The following is an 18,155-nucleotide window of genomic DNA, read 5'->3' as shown; positions in this document are numbered from 1 at the left end:
TAAATGGAGAGAAACTTGAAGCAATCCTACTAAAATCAGGGACTAGACAAGGCTGCCCACTCTCTCCCTACTTATTCAATATAGTTCTCGAAGTCCTAGCCAGAGCAATCAGACAACAAAAGGAGATCAAAGGGATACAGATTGGAAAGGAAGAAGTCAAAATCACTATTTGCAGATAATATGATTGTATATTTAAGTGATCCCAAAAGTTCCACCAGAGAACTACTAAAGCTGATAAACACCTTCAACAAAGTGGCTGGGTATAAAATAAACTCAAATAAATCAGTAGCCTTCCTCTACACAAAAGAGAAACAAGCCGAGAAAGAAATTTGGGAAAAAACACCCTTCATAATCATCCCAAATAATATAAAATACCTTGGTGTGACTTTAACCAAGCAAGTGAAAGTTCTGTATGGTAACAACTTCAAGCCTCTGAAGAAAGAAATTGAAGATTTCAGAAGATGGAAAGAGCTCCCATGCTCATGGATTGGCAGGATTAATTATAGTAAAAATGGTCATTTTACCAAAAGCGATCTACAGATTCAATGTAATCCCCATCAAAATTCCAATCCAATTCTTCATAGAGTTAGACAGAACATTTTGCAAATTTATTTAGAATAACAAAAAACCCAGGATAGCTAAAACTATCTTCAACAATAAAGGGACTTCCAGGGGGATCACTATCCCTGAACTCAAGCAGTATTGCAGAGCAATAGTGATAAAATACTGCATGGTATTGGCGTAGAGACAGGCAGGTAGACCAGTAGGATAGAATTGAAGACCCAGAAATGAACCCACACACCTATGGTCACTTGAGTTTTGACAAAGGAGACAAAACCGTCCAAAGGAAAAAAGATATCATTTTATTTTCAGCAAGTGGTGCTGGTTCAACTGGAGGTCAGCATGTAGAAGAATGCAGATCGATCCATGCTTATCACCCTGTACAAAGCTTAAGTCCAAGTGGATCAAGGACCTCCACATCAAACCAGATACACTTAAACTAATAGAAGAAACAGTAGGGAAGCATCTCGAACACATGGTCACTGGAGAAAATTTCTTGAACAAAACACCAATGGGTTATGCTCTAACATCAAGAATCAACAAATGGGATCTCATAAAACTACAAAGCTTCTGTAAGGCAAAGGACACTGTCCTTAGGAAAAATGGCAACCAACAGATTGGGAAAAGATCTTTACCAATCCTACAACTGATAGAGGGCTTATATCCAAAATATACAAAGAACTCAAGAAGTTAGACCACAGGGAAACAAATAACCCTATTAAAAATGGGGTTCAGAGCTAAACAAAGAATTCACAGCTGAGGAATGCCGAATGGCTGTGAAGCACCTAAAGAAATGTTCAACATCTTTAGTCATAAGGGAAATGCAAATCAAAACAACCCTGAGATTTCACCTCACACCAGTGAGAATGGCTAAGATCAAAAACTCAGGTGACAGCAGATGCTGGCGAGGATGCGGAGAAAGAGGAACACTCCTCCATTGTTGGTGGGATTGCAGACTGGTAAAACCATTCTGGAAATCAGTCTGGAGGTTCCTCAGAAAATTGGACATTGAACTGCCTGAGGATCCAGCTATACCTCTCTTGGGCATATACCCAAAAGATGCCCCAACATATAAAAAAGACACGTGCTCCACTATGTTCATTGCAGCCTTATTTATAATAGCCAGAAGCTGGAAAGAACCCAGATGCCCTTCAACAGAGGAATGGATACAGAAAATGTGGTACATCTACACAATGGAATATTACTCAGCTATCAAAAACAATGACTTTATGAAAATCATAGGCAAATGGATGGAACTGGAAAATATCATCCTGAGTGAGGTAACCTAATCACAGAAAAACATACATGGTATGCACTCATTGATAAGTGGATATTAGCCCAAGTGCTTGAATTACCCTAGATGCACAGAACACATGAAAGTCAAGAAGGATGACCAAAATGTGGATGTTTCACTCCGTCTTTAAAAGAGGAACAAGAATACCTTTGGCAGACGGTAGGGAGGCAAAGTTTAGAACAGAGACTGAAGGAACACCCATTCAGAGCCTGCCCCACATGTGATCCATACATATACCGCAACCAAACTAGATAAGATGGATGAAGCAAGAAGTGCGGGCTGACAGAACCCGGATGTAGATTTCTCCTGAGAGACACATCCAGAATATGGCAAATACATAGGCGAATGCCAGCAGCAAACCACTGAACTGAGAATGGGACACCCGTTGAAGGAATCAGAGAAAGGATTGAAAGAGCTGAAAGGGCTCGAGACCCCATATGAACAACAATGACAACCAACCAGAGCTTCCAGGGACTAAGCCACTACCTAAAGACTATACATGGACTGACCCTGGGCTCCAACCTCATAGGTAGCAATGAATAGCCTAGTAAGAGCACCAGTGGAAGGGGAAGCCCTTGTTCCTGCCAAGACTGAACCCCCAGTGAACCTTATTGTTGGGGTGAGGGTGGTAATGGGGGGAGGATGGGGAGGGGAACACGCATAAGAAGGGGAGGGGGAGGCGTTAGGGGGATGTTGCCTAGGAAACTGGGAAAGGGAATAACAATAGAAATGTAAATAAGAAATACCCAAGTTAATAAAGATGAAGAAAAAATTTCAGATAACATCCTTCATGGTTAGCATCAGGGTTAAAAGTACTGCATGTTTAGAATTGAACCCTGATAACATATTCACATAATATATACCAAAAATAATTAAATAAATATTTAAATTCTGTGATCTGTACCAATTTATATCTATGTGCATGCATTATAGACATTATGCAGAATGAAGTCTCATATATACATATATTCGTGTGTGTGTGTGTGATGGTGTGATGTCAGGGCCCAGCATCAGTTATACACACTGAATGTAATATTCATAGTATTACTATGTATATGAAGTAACAAATAGAAGCCATGATTGTATGAAGGGAGCATGGGGATTCCCTCATAAGTGTTAGAGTAAGGAAAGGAAAGGGAGGAAATGATGTAATTTTTGACTTTAAAAAAAATATTGAAAAGAGGCACTGGCTACCTTTCCCTTAAAATGTACATTGTGTGATTTTTGCATTCTATCTGTCTTAGATTATCTATGTTGTGCTCAAAGTATTTTGGTATAATTTTCCAGAGATTTTAAAAATTAGTATCTTCTTCTTTGCTGTGAATATCCTAATTCATTGTTATTAATGCTTCATTAGTGGTTCCATTGGCTTCTTTATATTGCAGACTTTTCATTCATTACACTTTTTTAAGGATTGTTCCAGGCATGCCCCGTAGTGGGTGGTAGTTAACAATAACAACCAAGAAATAAGGGTGGTTCTGCTGAGGTTAACATGCTAATAGTTTCTGTATTTCCCACCAGTTTCTTCATGGCTTTGTCACTCACAATAATTAAGTATTCACTATAGTAAACCAGTATGCATAGTGGACAGATTTTAAAAGTTGTCAAGAAGAGGGGTTAGAGAGATGCTTTTGTAAAGAGAGGAATTTGGAGCTGTATTCTCTGACTCTCTAACAAACAAACAAATGATAAAAGTAGAAAGTCAAGAATAAATAAATCTCATATTTTCACAAATCTGAATTGCCATAATCCCTTACAAGAAAGACAAAAGTAAAAGGAACCAACTAACTAATTATGCATATGTTGAATAGAAAGATGGGCTCTTAACAGAGTCTTCTTGTAAAGAATGTCTTCTAGTTTTGAGGTCTTAGAGTATTTTTCTTTAAGACAGACATTGAGTAGATTCCACATAGAATGTTTTCTTATATTGTTTGCTCTTCATAAATCAAAGAATGAAATAAGTTTCCTAGCACTGTTTCCCTTCTTAAGATTATACCTGCCCTAGATTCTCCTACCTAAACTGATTTAGATTGTTCTAATCTGAATAATCTGAATCTAGCTTTATAGTCTACATCATTTTCTTCCCTCTGAATGATTATAGTTATATTGTTTTATTCCTTTTCTACAAAGATCTCTGGAGCTAATAACCTATTGTTTCCTAATTCTCAGAGTTAAGCGATCCTTAAGAAATGACTATTTTCTTGTATACTGTTTATTTATTTTCCTAGGGGTTGACTCTGGGACTCTGCACAGTCTATACAAATGCTTTACCATTGACTTGTACCCACCTGGGGATGACTCTTTTGATGATCATTTCTTTAGAAATTTCATTGGCCTCTGATTCTATCTTGCTTAAGATTTGTCACTAATGAGTACCCCAAGTGCTGTATTCTCAAAGGTTGTACCCCTTTCCGCTGACTCTCAAGAGAGTCACCATTAAAGTTTTGCTTCTCTCAGCTTAGATCTAACCTAGTGCATACAGTGCTCACAACAGGCGATGACTCTACCTCTGCACTTAGATCGAGTTCTTTGTGGCTGCTATAGAACTTTGTTGTCCTTTTACTTACATTGCAAACTTTTTTCCTCGGTATTTTGATGCAATGCATGGAACCAATTGGTTTCTAGAGATATAGTTTTTAAAAATAGTTTCTTTTACTTTTGATATTATAATATAATTACATCAATTTCCCCATCTCTTCCTTCCCTCCAAACCCTTTCATATACTTCATGTATTAGTCAGGGTTCTCTAGAGTCACAGAACTCATGGAGTGAATCCATCCATCCATCCATCCATCCATCCATCCATCCATCTATCTATCTATCTATCTATCTATCTATCTATCTATCTATCTATCTATCTATCTTCCATATAAGTTACATACACACATAGAGACATATAGACACAGACACAGACACACACACACACACACACACACAGAGAGAGAGAGAGAGAGAGAGAGAGAGAGAGAGAGAGAGAGAGAGAGAGAGAGAGAGAGAGAATTTATTGGATTGCTTTACAGGCTGTAATCCAGCTAATCCAACAATAGCAAGTCCAAGAATATAGTATTTGTTTAGTTCACAAAGCTGGTTACCTCAGTTGGTCTTGTTCCCATGCCTGTGAAGGAATGGATATGCTAGCAAAGTCAAAGGAAAGCAGGCAAAGAATGAACCCTTGCTTCATCCATTGTATAGGCTTCCAGCAGAAGTTGTTATCTTCCTCTCTCAAAATCCAGATCAAAAGCCTGCATCTTCCAACCTCATGATCCAGATCAAAGACATGTTGTCTTCCTTCCTCAAAATCTAGAGCACATGTGTACCCCTATTTCTGCATCTTAATTCATTCCAAATAGTCACGTTGACAACCAACAATAGTCATTATACATTCCTAGCTCTCTTTCAAACTAATAGCCTCTTTTTAAAATTAACTATTGTTACATGCATATATGTATGTACACATGTGTTACTAAATATAACCTTCTCAGTCTGTACATGTTACTTATATATGTTTTCAAGATGACCATTTGTACTGGATAGCCACTTGATGTACTCTTCCCTGGGGAAGGCTATTTCTCTTGCTCTCAGCTTTACTCAGTTATCTGTAGCTTCATAAGTTCTGTAGAGTTCAGGCATCACGGTTCTCTCCCATTCATTTTAGCGTGTCTATTGTTGTTAAGCTCATGTCTAGGCAGTAATATTGGTGAAACTTTTTGAGTCTTAGAAGATGCATATATATATATATGATACATATATTATATATATTTAAATTAACTTATGTCATTAGAATTTCTATTACCAAAATAGTACATTGCAAAAAAATCAACAAGAACTCAGATTTCCTTTTCATACATTTGCCTATTAAATTCTCCCTCTCTCTCTTTCTCTTTCTCTTGTGCTCTTGCTCTCTCTCTCTCTCTCTCAGTTCTACAATACTTTGTTTCCTTTTAATTTAGAAAACCTCAATCGACAAATGTGATTTTTTTTCTACTCAGTTAATTATAATGTCCTGGGTGTTAATTTCTTTTGATGGACAGCTATTGTAGGCTCAGTTGAGTAAGAACAGTTTTTGTGAGCGTGTTAAGCATCATTTTATTATTATTTTTCTGAACTGTAAGTGGCTGCCTTGAAGGTGGACCTGATTCATCTAGGCTGGATTTTGTTGCTTTTCATTTTCAAATATGTATATTGTCATCACCTGCTTTATTGAACAAGAAGTTATTTGAATCTCTATCAATAGTTTTCTGATAATATTGTTATTGTTACCTTTCCTTTTACTTCTATTGCTGCATTTGGCCCAAAAGAGACAGCCCTTCCTTCACATGAAATTTCTGTGGATGCTGTCCAAGAACCTGTTCTATTTTTTTCCTGCATGTAGCTTTGTGAAGGCTACCAGTTATTATTGCCGTTTTCTATCTTAGTACCTGCATCAACGCTTTCCTATCCACTACATCTTTAGCTTAACAAATCTCTCAAACATGAAATAAAAACTATTCTTTCACCTAGTGTCAGTCCCTACATCACATTCTAATGAACAGAAAGTGTCTTGGTAGGATGTCAAAGAGCAGCTTCCTTTCCTCAATTTTAGAAGTAAAAGAACATTTATTCAGTAGAAAATTTTATTTTTCTTTCCTCCCAAGACACATTGTAGAATAAATTTTTAATGTAAACAAACCAGTGAGTAAACACTCTGAGTATGTTTTACTATAAGTTTTAGCAAAGCTCCAGGAAAAAAATAATGTCAGTTGCTAAGTTTAGCTTAAAGGGCCATTTTTTGTTGTTTGTTTGTTTGAGTGAGAGTATTTCTATATAGCCTAGGCTACCCCCAAGGTTACAATATTCTTTCCTCAATCTCCTGAATTCTGGAATTATAGGCTTATGTCAACATACTCAGCTAACAGAATATTGTAAATTTATCCTTATGTTGAGCACATTTATTTTTGAAAAGGGTAATCCCAAGATTTAAAAATTAATATAAAAGTCAAGACAATTGGCAAACACTTGAATTGGGTGTGGAGTTGAGCTCTCAATTAATGTCAGTCTGTTAATGTCCACAGGCTCCTTCCAGTCTTTTGCATTATTAGCGGTAATAACCGATATGTGGGTATAGGCCATATATTCTTAGAGGTAATAACCGATATGTGGGTATAGGCCATATATTCTTAGATTGGTAGACTTAACATTTCTCATATTGCTTTTCTTACAGAATATGGAAAGAGAGCACATGAAGTCAAATTTACCAAAACTAAGATGTTAACAGAAATCTAAGTATCCAGACCATGTGATCAGTTACTATACTCCGTATTCTAATAAGGAAAGTACTGATATGCTATTACTGTTGTTGAAGAAAAACAAACAAAATTGTTCCTCAGGTAACATGAAAAGTAGTAATCAAAACCACAGAATTTTTCAGGCATCAGATGATGGTTCCTGCACTTTGCTTTAATCTTTAAAATACAACGGAAATCATTATCATAATTAAAAATAACACTACCATTATATTTGAAATAAGAATTATCTCTCATACCATGTGAGTGTGAGCCGAAATATATGTTTTAATGTTCTTTTTAAGGTAAATAGGACCTTATTTCCATAATTGAAAGCAAAGAGGCTTAGCATTTTCAATATATGTATAAGAAGTGGTTGCCTAGCAATATTTAAATGAGCTAGAATACCTTTTTTTGGACTGCTTATAAAGCAGTTGTCCATGTGAATATGTGTCAGATTTTGAAATGGAAGAGATTTTTCAGTACCTAAATTTTAGCCAGATAGGAAACTGTTTATCGAATGAGTAAAATAAAACAAAACAAAAATCCAAACACCCAAAGAGGCAATGGCTTCTATATAGATTAGCTTATTTAGTCACTACTCTTCTGAGACTCTGGTATGTTTATCCCAGAATGGGCACAGAAAAGCAAAGCTTTTCTTCTTGTCAAGACACTATTTTTGTGGCATTTACTTTTCTTCTATCTTAGTCCTACATTGTATATTTCTTGGTGTCACTGTCATTACCAGGTCCCAAGGTCCCTTAGCACAGGCTTGATGTATTTCAGTTCAGGGTTTAAGTGCTTTACTAGAATCCTCTGCTATTACTGCAGTTCCTTTTAAAGTGCGTTGTCCACCCCTGTGGAGATGTGAGTTCTATTACACGCTGCAGTTGGTTATTCTTGGTTCTGTCTCCATACACCTATGAATCTGTTCTCACTTACAGTCTTTGTTAGTATAGATAGCGTATTGGAGGGGACTGCAACCACTGAGTCACCTTTTCTTCTTGATTTTAGTTCTGAAGAATCACAATAAAACATTCTCGGAATGTAAATATGATTTCATTGTTTCAAACAATACAAGACAGTCTATACCTTCTAGGTATGTAACATACCCTAGAGCCCGTTTCTCTCTTCCTTGGATGCAGGAAGTCCTTGCAAGCTTTGGCCACTAAGCCTGGTTGTTTGGAAGTATGCAACATGGACTTGTCTATAATTCAGTATTTCTCTTAAATTTTTGGTTGTGAGCATAGCCTTTAGCGGCTGAGCCATCTCTCCAGCACTAATTCAGTGTTTCTCAATGGCAATATAAAGGAGGTCCTGGCTGATTAAGACTCCATCCATCCTGGGTGGCTTTCAAAATCCCACACAGTGATTCTGGAACTTATGTGATCTGCTGCCTATCTGTAAACCTTGAAGCTCCTTCTTATGCTATGTGTGAATGCCTTGTATTGCTGGACTCAAGAGAATTAGATAGTCAGTGCACAGTAGACTTGTACATTAGTTCAGGATTTATTGGATATAAGTAATATGTGTTCTTTCATTTTTGGAGCCCGAGATGGTATAACAAGCTTTGCTATTTTCTACAGAGTGGGAGTATTTTCTCATGAGAAGTAATCTGAACCCAGTCCACAATTGATCCATTAAGGAACAGCATACCAATGTGATAGCTCCATAATTAATGGTGCTGGGTATAGATTAAAAGGATAGACTTTAGACCTACCTAAATCATGACCAATGAATACTCAAATGTAGGAGCAAACATGAGAATTTCTAGTTATAGTTAATTGTAAACCTCATCCCTTAACCTACTTTATCGAATTTTATAATGTAGAAATACTGTCATATATTATATGAATTATATGGATTTTAAATATGTATCTAGAGGATTAATTTATTTCTAATAGGGTGACTTCTTTGCTCACATTTCCTTCTAGTCTGGCCATGCTGAATCACATACCTGTTCTTCTTATGGCTGCCTGTGTTCAGTGACACGGAAGCACTGGGTCCCCTGGGCCTATGCTGTATTAGTGAGTTCTCTCTGCTTTTTATTGTAATATGGGTCTTGTTTTAAATAAACAAAGATGCTTTTATGAAAAGTGCTCATTTATTTGGCTTTCATTTTCATTAGGAAAGACTAGATTTAGTGTAGAGTACAGGTAGAAAGAAAATTAAATCAAAACTAAACACATTTTTACCCAATGTTTCCCTGTTTTTAAATATTTCACAAACCTGTTTTTGCTCCAACCCCATTCTTATGGACATGAAAAAACTATTACAAATAATGAGACAATAGAAACTACACTTATGCAAAAAGAAAATAAAAATGATTTATAGTAAAGTTGTCTTCCAAGAATGTTATACACTGATTAACTTTCAAGAGCAGAATCAAACTTTCTTTAATGACTGAAGGGAGCTTGATTTTAAATGTTATATTTGTATGGTTTAGTAAAAAGCACTTGTCATTAAAGTTACCATTTTTTACCTAATTTTAATGAATTTATTTCAATGAATTGTGGTATAGCTTCAGAAAGCAATAACATTTTCTCTAGCTATACCATCCCTTTTAACTGAACAATAAAAATGATTTTGGGGCTAAGTACATGCCCGTAAAGTACAAAAGTTTTTTGTAAGTTTCAACACAAGGAGAATGTTTGCTGTCATTATCTGAATGAATCTCAGGAAGAGTAGCTATGATTTTCTTTTTGATGACTTTACTTGTGACCTAATACTGGTATCTAGGGCATCTTTAATGGGGAGTCTATGTCATGATTAATAGTGTCCCCCAACAACTAGCTGTTAGGTCTACTTATAATAATGCCTTCCTTAATTCCTCATTTTCTCTAAAATTTATGCCTAATTAATTATTGAACCTTGAACATTATATGGTCATAATGATTTCAATCCTTTTGTCTCTTCTCTATCCTAGCTGACATTTCTCTAGTTGAGCCTGTATGAGCTTTTGTGTCTGCAGCAATAGTCCCTGCTGGACATTTTATTACTAATTCCTCTTTTCCTTAGTCTTCCCTTCATTTACTTGTTTCTGTTAGCAACATCTTCTATGACACAAATGTACTTTTTTGCTTTTGTATTTATGCCAATGTAGATAAATTTTAATCAAGTAATATGGCTACTCTGGATTTCATAAGATCTGACTGGAATATAAACATGCCTTTAGCACCCACCTAAGCAATGATGTCTAATTGGGGGCTAGACAAAGCAGAGAATTCCAGAAATCTTTGACAGGATATGATGTGCTGATTTTTGTAGAACAGCACAGGAAAAGGAGCCTATTTAAGAGCAGTGCAGGAAGAGAGAGGACATCAGTTCTGTTCAGTCAGTTGAGTTCAGTGCAGTGGAGTTGGGTCAGTCAGCCGAGAGTCATTACAGTGAGTTCCTCCATGAGTTCATGGAGTTCAGTGAAGGTAAGCAGAACAGTTGAAGGCAGGGCATAAGAAGGAACCAGAAGATTAGAACAAATTGACTGAGTTAGTTTGAGGCCAAGCAGAACAATTCAGTGAGAAACTGAGAGAAGACAGTTTGAATCTTGGAGAAGAGTTTGAGCCAGAAGAGTTGAGTTGAACCAGCCAGCCAGAGTTCAGAATGAAGTAGCAAGGGTGAGTTTATTCAGCAGCAAGTCTTAGAGGCGGAGAGCATTCTAGTCCTAGCTTAGAGTGTACAGAGGCTAGAAGCTTCCAGGTTAGCAGACAAAGGCAGTAAACCTTTGAGGGGAATAAAAGATTCATTTACATCTCAATCAGCAGCTGTTTCTTAATTGCTATCGACAAACTTTCACATTTCTTGGAGTGCCATTCAAGAACCTTGAAAATAATTGCTCATGAACTTGGCCTTATCCGTTCTTTTGGACTCAGTTTCAAACTGTCTACATTTCTGCCCACCTGTGTGTTCATATATCTATATTTCCATGTTTTTTCTCTTTTCTTTCTTCACAGGGAATGTCTTCCATCCAAAAGTTTCTCTAATTTTTTTATATGACATGATACAATCTTTGCCCTTTCAAATAAGATCTTGTGTAGGCTACTTATCCTTGTTATCACAATATTTCTTGTTCAGACTTCTATAACAACAGTGAATGTATCAGTGTTGGGAAGCACAAGACTGCCTGATCTTAAAACGAGGAAGTCTTTGAAAGAAATGGCTATGCTATTTTGGGATTGAATGTCCATGTCCATTATAAGGGTAACTAGTCAATTAATGGCATTTTTCTTTCCTCCTTCCCTCCCTCAGCCTCCTCTTTTTCTTTCTCTTTCTTTCCTTGCTCCCCATCTTTCTTTTAATTATTTTATTTTATTTTTTATTTATTCTCTTTACATCTCACTCACTGCCCCTGTCTCCACCCATTCCCATTACCCCCTTTCACAATCCTTCCCCTCCCCAATCCCTTTTCCTTTGATTGAAGGAGAGACCCCTGGATATCTCCCCACCATGGCACATCAAGTCTCTGTGAGGCTAGGCACATCTTCTCCCACTGAGGCAAGACAAGGGAGCCCAGCTAGAAGACCATATCCCACATACAGGCAACAGTTTTTGGATTAGCCCCCATTCTAGTTGTTTGGGGCCCACATGAAGACCAAGCTGAAAATCTACTACACATGTTCAGGGATTCTCTCTCTCTCTCTCTCTCTCTCTCTCTCTCTCTCTCTCTCTCTCTCTCTCTCTCTCCTTGTAACATTGTTGCTGTGTACCCTGCCTGATACCTTACTCATTATACTCATATAGACCAGATTGACTTCAAACATCTAGATCCTTCTGTCTATGCCTCCTGGGAGCTAAGGTTAAAGGCATGTCCACTACCACTAGCCTTGTTCATACCTCAAAATTCTTTGAGTAATAAGGTAATTTGCAAAAACACCTTATTATATTATTTTGGATTCAGTGATAACTTTTGAATTCAGAAACATTTCTTAAGGCAATCTATGGCTTGATAGTTGTCACTGGATTCCAATATCCATTCTTTTAATTTTATGTTTAATTCTAAAATATGATCTAGACCTAAAGCAGTGCTTTTTAACCTTCCTAATGCTATGACCATTTTATATAATTACTCATGTTGTAGTAATCCCCAACGATAAAATTATCTTCTTGGCTACTTCATAACTATAATTTGCTTTTATTATAAAGTATAATGTAAACATCTGTTTCTTGATGATTGTAGGCAGCACCCGTGAAAGGGTCATTCAACCCCTATGGAGTAATGACAGCCAGGCTAAGAACCACTGATTCTCTTATTCTTGTTCTCTTCTTACCTTGCCCTCTTCCCCCTCTCCCCATTCGCCTCCCACCCTCCATGTGCTCATGGCAGGTCTCTACTCCTCTCTTCTCTCTTTCTGTCTCTCTGCCTTTCTCTGTCTCTGCTACCTCCTCAACTCCCCACCCCATGCCCTAAATAAACTCTAGTTTATATTATTAAAAAAAGAACCACTGATTTAAAGCAACTCTGTTTTAAATTTCTCAACTCTGCTGTGTGACAGAATATACTCAGAGTCTTAATGTTAAAGCTGTTCAAATTTAACATGCACATACATCCAACTTCGGGTTATCCACTAGTTTTATGAAGATATTATTCTGGCTATGAGCTTCTTATTTTAAAAACCAATTAAATTGTTTATAAGACAAAGAAAGAAAAAGGTATTAGAAAAGTGAAAATAATTATGCTATTTTCCATATAGAATATGGATTTTGAGACATTAATTTTTCACTACAATGACTAATGTATTTTCAGGTTCTATCGATTTTTATTTTCATAAAGTTTTTGGTTAAATTAAAAGATCAATGATTAGCTCTACCTTATATATCAGACTTAGAGATTAATTCATTTTCCACAGAACCCTATCTTATATTGAAATTGTGAAAATGTTGACAAATTATCATAGGAGATTCCAATAAAGAAAAATACTAAGAAGGACATAAACTATTTTATTGATAGTGCCTAATTTCCATCTACCTTAAGGCTTATTGAATGCAGTGAAACTTCAAAATATTTAATAGAAAATAAAATAAAGAGGAATTAATTAATGGGATGCCATTTAAAATTTATTAGTATGGTTAAAAGGGGGAAAAGAATAAATGTGTTTAGAATACTTTGACTTGCTTTTTCCTTGAAGCTCAAAATGAATCACTGATCAGAATTTTAATAAACAAATAATGACAGACACAAATAAAACTTAACAGGTTTATTATACGTCAGTAGAGATGTTAAAACCCAATTCTTCAAAACAACATCCAAAGAGGTGAATACAATGAATTGACTTGGAGAATTCAGAAACGTTTAAGATATTCAGCGTGAATTTGACATCATGTAATTTAAGATGATAGTTTGGTTTTAAAGCTTTCGCCTTTTATTCCTGCTTCGTTTCCCCCTGAGTACTATTTGGAAAACGCGTTAGAGAGTTAGAGAGTCTTAATATGTCTCCAAAGAAACTTACGTCATTCATTTCTAAGCGTGTATCGATCACCCGATAACACCTAAAAAGGAGATATTTCTGAATCACTGGCTTCTTATTGTCCTTGAAGTATTAGAGACAACGTTGCTGACCTAAAAAGGAATGTATTTAAAGAAGAATATGTATTGAAAGCTAAAGTACCTCAGGTAAGGGCAGTTTAATCTGTAGAAAGTCATGCCATGCCATGAGGACCACAGAGTTCCAGCACGTCAGAAGCCCAAAGACGGAAATTTTAGAAGTGTGAGGATTTTTTTTTCTATTTCTTTTTTAAAAAACAACAGGAGCAACAATGAAAAACTAAAAGTAAAGACGGTGACGGATCAGGGCACTAAAAAACTTACAGTTGTTGTATAAGCTGCTTCTGGGTCGTCTTCCAGCACTCGGGAGAGGCCGAAATCAGAGACTTTGCATACCAAGTTGCTGTTCACCAAGATGTTCCTAGCTGCTAGGTCTCGATGAACGTATCCCATGTCGGAAAGATACTTCATGCCTGATGCAATGCCCCGAAGCATGCCGACCAACTGGATGACGGTGAAGTGGCCATCGTGCTTCTGTGAGAGAACCACACCTGTGAGTTGGCTAATCTTAATAGAGCATGCATGCACATATGCAGTAAATGGAACCACAAAGGAATTGTACAGGATCTATTGGAGACATGCATCAATTCTGCTGACTATGGCTGGTCTTCATAACAAAGTACAAGATATTGTTTGACATTTAAAGGAGGAATAAAAGCTAACTAGAGGTTAGTTAAACAAGGACAGAGGACAGCAAGACAAGTCAGCCTCAAAAGAAAACTATGCCAAGGTTTCATGGTGTTTTTTTTTTGTTTAAACAAAAACAGACTGAAGTAAAATGATGTGAAAGCAAAGACTGAAGAGAATACACAATGGGCATTCTGTGTGTATAATCCTCCCTGGGGGCTGCACAAATAGGCACGAGGACAACAAAGCCTGCGATTGGGAGAAATTCATGTGGTAACTAAAAATGCTATGAAAAATGGCCCAGGCTAGGTCATAAAAAACAAACCAAAAAAAAAAAAAAACCCGAAAAATCCCACAAAGATATATAAACAAGAAATGGATTTAGAAAAGCTGCAGACCTAATAGAATAACACAAGTAAACAAAAAGTAACTAGATTTTGTTTTCAATAATATTGGACAAATATGGAAGAAAGTATTTGAAGTTTCTGGCTAGAAGAATCATACTATAGACTGCAATGAGAACAACAAACCAGGCAGCGTGGTGTTGTACAATAATAATCAACATACAACACCTTATCCTCCCACCCGGAGTTCAGCACAATACATAATTTATGAAAGAGTAAAAGTAGTCCAATGGTATTCTTTGCAAAAGCAAGCAAAGCCAATACAGGTAGAAGTCTTGGTGTCAGATGAGATGTGAATAGCAATGAAAGTAATGTGTATTAATTTACTTAATTGTTTGGAGAGTGTTAGCATCAGTGAGTTACAGAGAAGCATAAGGATTTCCAGTCATTTTTATACACAAGGCCAATTAATTTATGAGTGATATTAAAAGATTTATATATTGTAAGACACTAAAGCAATATTATCTTATATAACAGAATCATACACGAGAGCGATTACTTTTGTTCTGTGTTACAAGCTATCGTCACAAATGTTTGATAAAAACCACAAAGTAGCTTAGGCATAGGGTGATGAGACCCACAGGATTCCTCATAGGGACAGCCTCTTCCACAGTGTTACATAGAAGAATAAGCTTACATTACCAATGGTGGAAACTTGGCATTACATACCAGATCTCTCTGACAGTTCTCAGATTGTATCTCCACATTCAAGTGCAGAGTAAAGAGAAGAAGATTTTCTTAAACAAAGCATCCTCACAGAAAGTGCAGCCATTAAAGCAGCTCTGCTGTATAATTAATGTACAAGAGATAGCCTAGCAATGAAAATTCTTAGTGTTATTAGCTCTTTAAGCTTGCAATCCATCTTTGGAGACAGGCCACCATTAGATGGAACCGGCCTCTCCGATCATGTGTTCTACCTAACTCTCTTCTATTAGGGATCTCAAAACTTTAGAATTGAAAACATAAATTCTATTTTTCTGGAAAGGACTATACTACACTCTAAAAGGTAATTCTTCTTTCTCAGGGAGTAAAGGTCCCGAGACTCGTCATATTTATTGTCAGGCAGAACTTCTAAATAGTAGGAAAAGTTCCTGGACCATCTAAGGAAATAAAGAAATCCTCCTTCCCTTTTTTGTACAACTGTAGTGATCCAACCCAGAGTTTGAACAAGACTCACATATAAAATACATGGACAACTCCTGGATTGTTTTAATAATTGTTAATAGTGAGTGCATCTTGGTTATTATTATATGAAATTTTATAATTTCAATGAATCAGAAAATTTTGTTTTCTAAAAAAATATCTGTTGATACTCTAAACACCTATGTGTATAAAGGGAAACAGTTATACAAGATCGTGTGGAAATGAAGTTTCCAATCTATCCTGAGGATGCCACAAAAACAAAATTATTATTTAAAACAACTTTTTTAAAATTAGTAATAGTGAATTCATTAGGCCTTTACATGCACATGTGTAAGGTAGTTTGTTGATATTTACCCTCCTATTACTTATCTGTAATGCATTCCATCTAATTTCTGGTCCCCTACTAATCTATTTAGTTTCCCTTCTATATTAATAATTTTGTGTTTCTGTTAATTTTGATTTCATTTTTTAAATTCTATATGTATGAGAAATATGATGTCTCAAAGACTAGCTAGTGGTCTCTCTCTCTCTCTCTCTCTGTGTGTGTGTGTGTGTGTGTGTGTGTGTGTGTATACATGTTTATGCAAGGTTGATACTGGGTGTCTTCTATTATTGTTCATCTTTTTAAAAATTCTTCTTTAGGCCAAGGCACTCAATGAATCCACAAATCACTGGCTCAGTTACACTGACTGGCCAATAAGCTACATGGATCCTCCTAGCTCTACTTCTCTGCTTCTGGGACCTTAGATTTGCAGGTGTGCACCTTGGCTTTTATGTGTGTTCTGGGATTGCAAACTCAGATCCCTTATGCAGGCATTTTACTGACTGAGTCATCTTCCCCATTCTGATATCTTTGCTTAACAGGATACTCCTTATTTTCATCAACATGCTGGAATAATTACATTGGTTTCATTCCTGCTTAATGGCTGAAGTGTATACCAATATATACATCACATTTTTTCTTCTGAGTATCCCTCAATGGGCTCCTATGCTGACTCCATGATGGCTCTATTGTGAATTGTGCTGTGATGAAGGTCGTATAGGCATCCTTATTTTATGCTGCCTTAGATTCCTTCAGATTGTAACTCATGAGTGAGTTACATGTCAGTTCTCTTTCTGGGTTTCTGAGGAATAGCTATACTGATTTTTTCATAATGGCCGCACTAGTTTACTTACCCACTAATCGTATTTAAAAGTCCCATTATCAAGTCTTCATCAGCATAATATCACACTCTCTTCAACAGCTTTAGTAACACAGAGATCCCATAGCATGACATTCATCCATTAAATGCACATAACATTAATAGAGCTTAAGATTTTTCCCGTCACCCTCATGAGACCAATCGCATGTCCACCATCACACCATTCTGTGCTGAGTCGTCCCACTACTCTATGCCACCACTAACCTACTTTCTGCCACAATGGGATTTTGCCTGCTCTCGACATTCCTAATCAGGAACTGCAGCTTTTTATAGCTGACTTCTTGCATGTTGTAGCCTAATATTTCCAAGACAATTTTTACACTAAAGCACAATCAGTGTTTTATCTCTATACTGTTACTTACTTTTATTTATTTTTTATTCACTTAAAGTTGATGAACACTTGAATTCTTCTATGTTTTAGTGATTGTGCATGTAAGCCTTTGATGGGTTACTTTAATGTTGCTATTAAACACTTGAAGAGACTTGGATTAACTACTTTTCTATCAACTGCATGGGAATTTGTGTTCTAACAATTGTAAGAAATGCCGTTTAAAAACCGAGATACTGGTGTGTGAAAATAATCTGAACTACTCTGCACATGTTGTTTCAGAGGACACATAATGTTTCTTATTAATTTCTAATTCATTTGGCCAATTCTGTCTGAGTCCATAAGGTCAAAATGATTTTCATAATAACAATATGACAAATCATCTCTGCTCATTTCCACTAGGTTTATATTTGTGTGAATGGTACAAAGCCCCAATAGGTAAAAGGTCAGTAGACTAATATAAATCAAGATAATAACACCCAAGTAAAAAATGATTGCTATCTTTTGTTCTACTTTGCTATATATTGAGAAAACTAAAGACAGGCCCATTAAAAATTGTCCTTGGTTTATCAGTGGAACATTAGTATTTCTAAATTTTGTCTGAGATTGTATACTCTCAATATCAACTCTTGTGAGATAGACTAAAAGCAGGACTAGGCATGATGGGCATCTAAATGTCAGTACATTTAAAAAAGTCCTCTTTCTTTAAGAAAATCAACAAAATAGATAACCCTTGACAAAACTATTAAAAGGCAGAGGGGGGGAGGGAAAGAGAGAGAGAGAGAAAGAGAGAGAGA

General features: G+C 36.3%; 1 protein-coding gene across 3 annotated transcripts in view; it reads right to left on the bottom strand.

The window, feature by feature from the left end:
* The window catches only part of Epha6 (Eph receptor A6), a 951,337-nt gene that overhangs the window by 129,695 nt on the left and 803,487 nt on the right, over nucleotides 1-18,155 (bottom strand). For all 3 annotated transcript variants that reach the window (NM_001419529.1, XM_039088720.2, XM_039088721.2), the window contains one exon: nucleotides 13,919-14,128. In NM_001419529.1, the coding sequence (NP_001406458.1) occupies nucleotides 13,919-14,128 (210 nt within the window). The remainder of the gene's footprint in view (nucleotides 1-13,918; nucleotides 14,129-18,155) is intronic.

This window comes from Rattus norvegicus, chromosome 11, assembly GCF_036323735.1.
Source record: "Rattus norvegicus strain BN/NHsdMcwi chromosome 11, GRCr8, whole genome shotgun sequence".
Taxonomy (NCBI): domain Eukaryota; kingdom Metazoa; phylum Chordata; class Mammalia; order Rodentia; family Muridae; genus Rattus; species Rattus norvegicus.
This window is presented reverse-complemented; position numbering and strand designations above follow the sequence as displayed.